Below are 10333 nucleotides of genomic sequence, written 5' to 3'. Positions count from 1 at the left end.
TTTTCCCCTCCTCTCCCACCCCGCATTGTCTTTCTGAAGCCGCCCCCCCCGCCCCCCACCTCCAACCCCCGCCCTCCCGGAGCCAGCCCGGGTCCCCTAGGTCGGACACACACACACACACACACACACACACTCACACACAGCGCGCGCGCGCGCGCACACACACACACACACACACAAGCGCACACACAAACACACACACACACACACACATACAGCCCAGGCGCAGGCAGGCCGCTCCCCCTGCACACTCCTCCCTGCGCCGCTCCCCCTCCTCCCCTCCCTCCTCCCTCTCCCGGCGCCCGAAAGGATCATTGTTAGCCGCCCCCGCCCCGCCCACCCCGGCTGTTTATTTATGCACACGTCACCGGCCCGGCCCCGCCCCCCGGCATCTCATTAAGCGAGTGTGTTCCTCTCGCCCTGTCAATAATCTCCGCTCCCAGACTACTCCGTTCCTCCGGATTTCGATCCCCCTTTTTCTATCTGTCAATCAGCGCCGCCTTTGAACTGAAAAGCTCTCAGTCTAACTTCAACTCACTCAAATCCGAGCGGCACGAGCTCCTCCTGTATCTTCGGCTTCCCCCCCCTTTGCTCTTTATATCTGACTTCTTGTTGTTGTTGGTGTTTTTTTTTTTACCCCCCTTTTTTTTTATTTATTATTTTTTTGCACATTGATCGGATCCTTGGGAACGAGCGAAAAAAAGAAACCTAAACTCACGCGTGCAGAAGATCTCCCCCCCTTTCCCCTCCCCTCCTCCCTCTTTCCCCTCCCCAGGAGAAAAAGACCCCAAAGCAGAGGAAAAAAAAAAGTTCACCTTGGACTCGTCTTTTTCTTGCAAAATCTTTTTTTTTTTTTTTTGGGGGGGGAAACTTTTTTGGGGGATTTTTTTTTTTTGGCTTTTCTTCCTCCTTCATTTTTCTTCCAAAATTGCTGCTGGTGGGTGAAAAAAAATGCCGCAGCTGAACGGCGGTGGAGGAGATGACCTAGGCGCCAACGACGAACTGATTTCCTTCAAAGACGAGGGCGAGCAGGAGGAGAAGAGCTCCGAAAACTCCTCGGCCGAGAGGGATTTAGCTGATGTCAAATCGTCTCTAGTCAATGAATCAGAAACGAATCAAAACAGCTCCTCCGATTCCGAGGTAGGAAAAAAAGCCCCTCGGGCCGGTGGGGGTTTGGAAATCTATTTCCCAGGGCTTTGGCAAATGGGGCTTCCCGGGGAGAAACCGGGGCCGGGGGGCGGCGGCGGCGGCGGCGGGGCCGGGCGCCGTGTGCGTGGCGGTGTGCACCGCGGCAGAAACTTGTAACCCTGTTTTTCTCCCCCCCCACCCCCGTGCCCCCCGCTCCCGCCGATGCCCCCTTCTCTCCGGCGTTGCCCCTCGCCCTCGCCCACCTCTGCCTCTCCGGGAAGGCGGAAAGACGGCCTCCGCCTCGCTCCGAAAGTTTCCGAGACAAATCCCGGGAAAGTTTGGAAGAAGGTGAGTACGCCCCGCGCGCCCCGCGCCGCACCCCGGGGACTGGCACCGGCACCCCCCACCCCTACCCGCCCCCCACCCCCCACTCCCCTCCCCGCCACCATCTAACCCCGCCGGGCCCCGAGGCCCCCCGCGCCCCGCAGCCCCGAGCTCCGGGCCGGCGGGGAGCCCCGCGCGGGGCCCGCGTGTGCGCGCGTGTGCGTGTGCATGCGTGTGCATGTGCGTGTGTGTGTGTGTGTGTGTGCGTGTGCGTGTGCTGGGGGGCGGGGGGGGGCGGCCGGCCACTCGGGCCACGCTCTAAAAAAGTTTCTCCCGGTCTCTCCCGCCGCGCCCTCGCCGCCCCGCCATGTTAGCGGCCAAGAGGCAAGATGGAGGGCTCTTTAAGGGGCCACCGTATCCCGGCTACCCCTTCATCATGATCCCCGACCTGACGAGCCCCTACCTCCCCAACGGATCGCTCTCGCCCACCGCCCGGACCGTAAGTGCCCGCCCGCCGCCGCCCCGCATGCGGCCCCCGCCCGCCCCGCCGCGCCCCTCCCCGCCCCTCCCCCCGCGCGCCCCTCCCCCGCCCGGGCCCGGCCGGCCCGCAAACTCGGCAAACTTTTCTGCCTTTTGTGGCCGGCGTTTGTTTGCACTTCGCCATGTTCTCGCTTTCAGGGGGCTGCCGCCTCGGGGTGTTGGGGGACCCCCCCCCTCCCGCCCCGGCTCGGCAGGGCTCTCGGGGGGGGGGGTGTTGCGGCGGCGGCGCTGGGGGGGGTTAGATGGGGTGGGAAGTGGGGGGTTGGGAGAGGAGGTTTGTTGCGCGGAAAGCAGCAGAACTTTTTTTTTCTTGCCCTTTTTCCTCCCTGCCCCCCCTTTTTTTAAAAAAATGCTGCCCAGGTTGCCCCCCTCCCGCAGGGGTGCTGCTTGCTGGTGCCGGTGCCGGCGCCGGTGGTGCTGGTGCTGGTGGTGATTTCTTCCTCCGCCCTGGGAAGAGGACTGTGTGGCTCTTTTCTTTTCGCTCCCTCGCTCTCTCTCTCTCTCTCTCTCCCTCTCTTCCTTCCCTCTTCTGGGCCGTCTTGGGCTTTCCCCGCTTAACCCCTTGGCTGCCGGGGCCCGGCAGAGGCTGTGCTGCGCCCGGCGCGCGCGGGCTGCCCGGGGGCTGCGGATTTTCCTCCGGGCGCCGGAGTTGGGCGCGCGCGGGGCCCCGGGCCCTGCCCCGACGCCTCGGCCGGCCCTGCTGGCCACTGATCTGCTTAGTGTCCGACTGCCCCTCGCCGGCTCTCGGGGTCCCCTCCCCCCTGGCCCCCAGCAAGGTCGCGCTCCCCCAGCTGCCAAGTCTGCAAACTTGGGGGGGTCTCTGGGAGTCTATATTCCGCCCCCCACCTGCCTTGGGTCACCCCGCAGGGCCTCGGGCGCCGAGGGCTCTGCGTTCTGGGCGCACTGGCCTGCGGCTGCCCGCTCTCGGGGGGCCGGGGAGCCCCCCACGGCCGGGGTTTGGGGTTGGTGTGCAGCCCGGATGGCCTCCTCTTTGCGGACTCGGGGTGTGTGTGTTAAAAGGGAGTTTTGGTGCCTAGGCGTTTGTAGCGAGGAGGTCTGCGCTCGCCGGCTTCGGAGGAGACCCTCGGTGGGCCCTGGGGGTGGGGTCAGGCCACCCCCCGAGGGTGTAGGAGCCCTAGGGGCTGCAGAGGGTGAGGGAGACCCCGGGCGCCTTGGCCTCCAGAGCGGTGAGCGGCCGCTCTCTCGACCGGGTCCCGCCGACTCCGGGGCTCCGGGGACAGCGCGGGGTGTTGCTCGTCGCTGGCGGCCCGCGCCCACTCCTGACATTCATTAATAAGGTTCATCCCCTCTCCGGACCGGCCTCTGCCCCTGCCCTCGCCCTGAACCCCCGCCCCCCGCGCGCTCGCCCCGGCCAAAGCCTGAATTACGAATCTCTGGACGTTTGTGCCCGGTTTCCGGGCTTGTCAGTTCTGCCCGGTTCTCTGCTTTGGTTTTCCCCCCCACCCCCACTTTCTCCCCCCCCCTCCCCGCCCCTCCACCCTGTATTTACACACACTAGTTTTGTTTCTTCTCTTTGGGTAACTCGAGATAGCGATTTGAAATAATGCACCCAGTGTTCAGCCGCGGTGCTAATGGCCAAAGGCTTGCTGGCCGGAGTCGATCAGATCTACAAGTGTTTTTAAGCATTAAAATATTAACTATCAGGTTTGACTTGTTTTTTGGGCCCGGGTTAAAAAAAAAAATGACAAGGGCATGCTAGACCGGTCATTTTTTTTTTTATTATAGCCAGAAAAGAAAAAAAATTATCCCCCCTGCCACCCCTCACCATGCCGCTGCCGCTGGGGTGCCAGGGCTTCTGCTCTGCGACTCAGCCCTACCGGCTCTAGCAGCGGGCAGCCCCTGGCCACCCGGCTGCAGTTGGAGAGAAGCACAGCCCAGCTCTTTCGTATTTAAAAAAAAAAATTAAAAATTTTTCCCATTGAGAGCTTGTGGGAATCTTAAACCGGGAGCGTTTCACTGGCTCTCAGGGCTGTTGGCCTGGCCAGCCCGATCCAACAACAGTGCAGAGTAACCCTGAGAATTTCTTACCTCCCCTCCTTGCACGGAAGCCTCCCTTGGTTTTATTTAAAAACCCACTCAGCCATCTGAAAGGCTGCGGTGGCCGGCTTGCCGGGCTGCTGGCCCTTTGCGAGACTCCCTGGCTGTGACTCCCTGGCTGCTTATCTTAGAGTCCCCTAAAACTTGAAGAGTTGTGTTTGTGGTGTAATTAGAGATACAGGGGAACTGTGAAAGGCAAATAAATGATTTCCCGGTGCGAAAAGGGAGGCGCCACGACGTTCCGTGTCCCCTTGGTGGGCATTATAGGAATAGCTAGCTCCTAGTTATTTTAATTGTGGACATAGCGGGTGGCCGCGTGCTGTGACATCAGATTGAGTTTGAGAAGACAGATCTGAACTCAGTAGGCAATTTCAGTATTTGCATGTCAAACACTCACATACATCTTCGCGTGCCCCGCCTCTGCTTCCTTCCTGTTACCTGGCTTAGATTATGTGCTCCCAAATTAAAGTTATTTATTTGGGCTGCACAGACCAGTGGAAATGAGGATGGGAGGCTGTTGTGTGTCACTCCTGACGTTTTCGATCGCAGCGCCAGCTTGCAATTCCGGATTTGATACAGCTGCCGGAGGAATCCATAGGCAAGAGAGCGGGCTTTTTATGCTCATCCGAAATTCTCAGTGCTGCAGTGTGTTTTTTGGGGGGGGGGGGGCAGGCAGAGGTCTCTTTATTTATTCTTTTCCCAGCCCTCCTTGTTGGTGGGAAACATTGTCTGTTACTTGAAGGTACCTGTAAGCAGCTGCATCCTTTAGAAAGCCAACTCTTTGGAACCCCGCTTTCCGCTCTTCTCCTTAAGAATGTAGTGTCATTCAGGCGGCTGATGGTGAATAATGTCATTCTCCCAAGAATAATGCTTTCATTGCTGGAGACGCTGTGAAGATTGATAGAGTAATAGTTTTAAAATGACCAAGATGTCTGCGTGTCTGATACACTGAAGATATCGTTAATTTCGCCTTTGATACAGTCCTAGGGATGGCTTTTTTAACCAGGCAGATTCAAATACAAAGGTGCATTAAGAGAATATCTGGGCAGGGAAGGAGCACACATATTACAATGGAGGGAGCATTTGTATACTAAAGATAAGAATACTTTTCCCATCTGGAAGGTGGTAGGAAAAAGTCAGTGTCCATTGCTGTTTTTTCCCCTCCGCCAAACAGGAGAAATAGGTATAAGGTGGTGACCATTCCAGTTAGTCGTGAAATTTCTCTTTCGGGAGTTGGTTTTTCGAACTCGAAATCTTCCGTTTTCCAAAGTCATTTTTTTTTTTTTAAACCGAGCTATTTGCTACTAGTTTGAACAAATAAATAAGCAGCAGCTTGAATTCATTTTTCAACTTGGAACCGAGCATTTCAAGGAAACCCAGAGCGGCCTGTTCACTGGGCTTTTACGTAGCCGGGCAACAACTTGTCTTTCTGGCTCGTGAAAATGGGATGTTTTCTCCTCATTCAAACAACATAATCCTTCCTTAATACAAAAGCTGGAGAGCGCGGAGTGTGAAGGGTTAATGGTGGTCCTCCCCTGGTCCTCTCCTCCGCCCCCTCCCCACTTTAGCCCTGATTGTTTTGACAACACTTTTCAAAGTGTGACATTCCAGGCCCCTACATAACAATGTAATATTACTGTAATTACACAGGTCATTACATTTTAAATAGAGAACAATAAAATGCTTATCGCCCTGAAAAAGAACAGGTGTTCTTGCCCTTCTTTGGTATTTATGCTAATTGTTTTTCATCTCCTTCAGAAATATTTATGGCGAACATGTTTAGATTTCAATCTCAGGGCAACTGCATTAATGCCGTGCTAATCTTTATAGGTTGAGGTTTAATGTCTGCAGTATGGATTATGGGCTCAACATTCACCCAATAAGTCATATTTTAATGATTATAAATTTAATATGCTAGCGCTTTGCAGTTGGTTGAAATGAAAGCTCGCTGAAACCCCAGACACAATGGCAGGGGGCGGGTTGGGAGCCTAAGAAGTGTTTGGGGAAACTTTTGGCTGCTGCAGGGCCCTGTTTGGCGGATGCCCCCTGTTTGATTGGGGAAAGGCTGGGGAGGAAAACAATCCCGGTTCTTGCTCGGCGTTTTCCACCTTGATTTTTAATTTGACGGATATGGATTTCATGTAGAGTCACCGCTGGAAGCTGGTCCGCTTTCTGGTTCTTAGCAAGCTGTGAAAAAGTTACAGGAAGGTTTCCGGGGAGCTGGCAGGTCCAGAATGCTGTTCTGTGAGCAGCGCAGTTCAGCGTGCCAGTGAAGCAGTCTTGGCTTCAGCCAACCCGAGTTTTAGGCGTTGCACCAGCAGCGGTGCTCTTAAAGAGAGGACCGTGGAGGTCTTTGCAGGGTTTGAATGCTGCCTCCCCCCCCCCACCCCCAACCCCTCCCCAGGTGCCTGTGTGCATGCAGAAAGTGCTTCCCCCGGCTCAGTGGTGAGGTCTGGTGCAGCTTTCCTCATAGCCGCGCACAGTGGGTCAACGCGAAGGGATCCAAGTGGATTTTATATTTTGTCAGATGTTTCACGATAGGGGCCCCCGAATCCCATTAAAAATGCAGTATAGAGAAAGGACAGCTGCAAACTTTTGTGAGGACGCGTGTTTCTGGACCATGACTAAAACTCCGAGGACCTTTTCCTCAGCTGTCTGGAAGTTATGTGGAAGTTGGTTTATTGGCAGTTAAGTATGAGACAACCTGGATTTAGCAAATGCTCTCTCCGGCACAGGAAGTAGATGACATTATATAGGGGGAGGGGAAGGAGGCTCAGGCTTGGAGTGATTTACTCCTTTGTGTGTGTGTGTGTGTGTGTGTGTGTGTGTGTGTGTGTGTTTTAAACTGTGGAGTTGCCAAATAAATAAGCACTTTCCAAGGAAGTAGGTGTAAGCTTTTTAGTCTTTGGTAAGTGGAATGAGATAATATCTTTTAACCGCATTTGTAACTGCTTGGAGGTGACATGTTTCTGAAGTTTTGAATGGGGGGGGTTGGGGGGGGAAGTCAAATTCTTCAGGCCTTGATTTCCTATGTGTGTGTGTGTGTGTGTGTGTGTGTGTGTGTGTGTGTGTGTTGGGGGTGTGTGGGCCTCTCAGTTTGCTTCTGGGAATGGCTGTTGCCAGTTCCCGTACACCCCCCTCCCCCCACTTAAGTGAATCTTAAACTCGGACTTATAATGGAGCACATTTGTGAAGGAAATGGTTAATTTTACAACCCGAGGCAAACTCACACCTCAATAGGTCTGCTGAGAGCAGTGTGCCCCGTCCTTTGCTGGCAAGTGCCCCCGGTCATAAATCCCCCGGCTTTATTTACAGCCCATAACACTTATGAATGTTAAGATATTTGACGCCACGTTGGCCTTATAATATTCAAGGTCCGCAGACATTGGCAGTAGCTCAGATTTCTCGCACTAATTATAAGCAAGGGGATGGGGGTGGGGCCAGGGGCCGGCACTTGGCCCATGCTGCCCTCCCCTCTCCTCTGTCCCCCACCTCTCCAGTCTCACCCCCCCACCCCCTGGCAGCTGACTTGTACTTCCCCTGTAGGCTATTGTTGTACACGTTTGTGGAGCTCTCCCAGGGATGGAAATTCAGCCAGGCTTTTGCCCAAGTGCCTGTTTTTCAAGGGCAAAGTTGCTCTCCGTGGGTGTTTGTGTCTTTGCCTCTTTTCCACCAGTTTTACTTCTTTCACCCTCTTTTTTTTGGGGGGGTGGGGAGGCCAGTCTCTTGCTTGCTTGTGACTGTGCATAATCTCGGGATGTTTCGAGCAGCCTGGCGGGAGAGAGGCTGCTCTTTCATTTCCGTGATGTCCCCGAGCTGGCAGGACAGACGGGCATGGCACAGGGCACCAGTTGATGTCAAGGCTTAAAGAAAAAGAAAAAAAAAGAAAAAAAGGCAGGGTGCAGTGTGGAGAGCTGATTACAGGAATTTAATAGAAGAGAGCAAGACAGGCAGCGGAGGGGAAAGGCCACTCATTTGGGAAAAGTGCTCCGGTAGGAGGAAGGGCACTCCAGAAAAGGAGACAGACAGGGGAGGCAGAAGAGATTCCTGGCTAATTAGAAAGATATATTTTTTCCCCCTTAAAGTATAAGGAGCTAGGACAAAAATCTGGGTTTTAAGGGTCGTGTCTTGGGAAGTTTCCTCTGAGGACTAGTAGTCCCTTTTCTGCTCAGGGAAAATAGATTTCCGTTGCTCACCACGGCAGGCACTCTGTTCCCCAACAGATAGGTTTCCTCGGAGCTGCCCTGGGAAAAATCGGGGGGGGGGTGCATTTGTGGTCCTCGATGAGACAGCGAAAGACAGTTGCCTGCCCAGGGGAAATTATTTTGCAAAAAGGGGGCTATGTGTTTTGTGTGTGGGGTGTGTGTGTGTGTGTGTGTGTGTGTGTGTGTGTGTGTGTGTGTGTGTGACAAACCGATCACTTTTCTCGGAGGAATAGATTTCCACGGGGGTGTCAGCAACTGGATATATATATATATATGTATATATATATGTATATATATATATATATTTTTTTTTTGTGGGGTGCCGGGCCAGGGGTCTGTCCATTCTGACCACATCTTTCCCTCCTTCCAGCCCAAACTTAAAGACCGAGCCTGAAAGGTTTTATTTTCCCGATCAATGGAATGCAGAAACTTACTAGCCCTCAGGGACAGATATGAATCCCTTAACAGCTCATTACAAAGATGGGGCTGAGGGATCTTTGAACGGGTTATCAGCCCCGGTGTTCTTGGCTTCTCCCAGGATAGGTTTTTCTTCCTTAGGCACATCTGATTTCGGGCTGGTAATTCAGCCTGTCCTTATTGGAATCTTTTTCGGTTGTGAAGTCGCCTCAGACAGTTTGGCCTGCGCGGGAAAAATGGGCCCGGGGGGTGGGGGGGTGGGGGCTGGGGGAAAAAAAGCATGTCAGCAGCGCCCAAGGAGTTAAACCGGGCTCGCGAAAGTTTGGCATCATGAAAATAAATTTGAGGCCTGGTAGGCATTAGCAGGGCACAGCACATTTACAGAGCTTAATTAGTACGAACTGTAATTGTTCATGGTCTGCCAGAAGAAGTAATGTTCAGGAAAAGTGGAGGCCTTCTCTTGCAGACTTCAGCTTGAAACCGATAAATCACTTGCATATTTGTGTAGTGATTCAAATGGAGCTAAGACCTCTCCCATCCCAACATGTGGTAAATTGTAAAGTCAATGAATTGCAGATGGCGGCTACAGGGAGATTCCCTAAGAAAAGGCAGAATGAATGGGAAAGAGTGATGCCATAAATATTTACTGAGAAGATAACTAGGTTCCTGCGTGCGGGGCCAATTATGATGTATTAAATATATTAGCAAAATGCCTAAGAAAAAAGTGGGAGAGGGTTGGTGTGGGTCTGTGGGGTGGGTGGGTTTGTTTTGGAAAGTGAACTAAAAGGCACTGTGTTATCGTCCTGTCAGTTTTATTAAGCCTGAATCACAGTGGCATACCCAGGGAAAGACGCATGAAACCCACATTAATGCAAATTAATTCGTTATGAGTTGAGCGCTGTGACTGCTAAGTGGAGTAGCGATGGAGATCATTTTGAGAGTGTTAGTGTAGCAACTTTTAATGAAAAATGCGGTGTGAGGAACATGTCTCAGCACTTTAGCCCACTGGCTTCAGCTGCCAGAAGTAGGTTTCTTTGCGGGAACAGGACAGTAAGCTTTAGCCCTCCCTGTGCATGGACTCTCTCCCCTTCACCCCTACGCCCGCCCCCCCCCACCCCGCACTTTAAGATCTTTAGTTATATTTTGATGTTTAAAGGAAGTCATCTATTTTGTCCTCCCAAAATCCACCCAGAACTGCTTATTGCCAGCACCAAGTTCAATCTAAACTCTTCTTTTTTATTTTCCCAAAAAGATTGCAGCGCATGGTGGGGGAAAAAAAAAATACAACAGTGGGTGGAGCAGAGAACTAGCGCCCCCCCCCTCCCAAGCATTTCCCAGGACTTTCTTGAAGGGAATTTTGCCCCCCTCTTTTTTTTCTCTTACTAGAGGATTTTTGTCTCAGTGCTGCAAGTCAAAACTTCTTTCCCGTGGCAGCGCTGTGAGTAGGTGGATGTGTATGGAAGCTGTAAAAGTTAATGATCCTTCTCTGACTCATAGCTGATGGTTTCAGGTTGAGGAGAAGAAAAGAAAAAATTAATGAGGGTAAATAGACATTTGATGGAATACGGAGACAGGAGGGGAGCCTGTTCCTGTCTCAAGGCAAGACTTTTGTCATGGCAGCATTTCTGGAGGAGGCGGGGGGAGTGCAGAGGGGCTGCTTT

At 53.1% G+C, this 10333-nt stretch overlaps 1 protein-coding gene across 30 annotated transcripts in view; it reads left to right on the top strand.

Moving 5' to 3' along the window:
• Nucleotides 1-445: 445 nt before the first annotated feature.
• Nucleotides 446-10333, top strand: part of TCF7L2 (transcription factor 7 like 2) — a 202111-nt gene continuing 192223 nt past the window's right edge. For all 30 annotated transcript variants that reach the window (XR_008627057.1, XR_008627056.1, XM_055119080.1 and 27 more), the window contains exons 1-3: nt 446-1140; nt 1410-1476; nt 1827-1951. Coding sequence is in view for 28 of the 30 variants with exons in the window: in XM_055119080.1 (XP_054975055.1) it covers nt 952-1140; nt 1410-1476; nt 1827-1951 (381 nt within the window). In the remaining 2 variants the exon portion in view is untranslated. The remainder of the gene's footprint in view (nt 1141-1409; nt 1477-1826; nt 1952-10333) is intronic.

The sequence above is a fragment of the Sorex araneus genome, chromosome 11 (genome assembly GCF_027595985.1).
Source record: "Sorex araneus isolate mSorAra2 chromosome 11, mSorAra2.pri, whole genome shotgun sequence".
In the NCBI taxonomy this organism is placed as follows: domain Eukaryota; kingdom Metazoa; phylum Chordata; class Mammalia; order Eulipotyphla; family Soricidae; genus Sorex; species Sorex araneus.
Note: the sequence above shows the minus strand (reverse complement) of the source record. Positions and strands in the feature narration are given on the sequence as shown.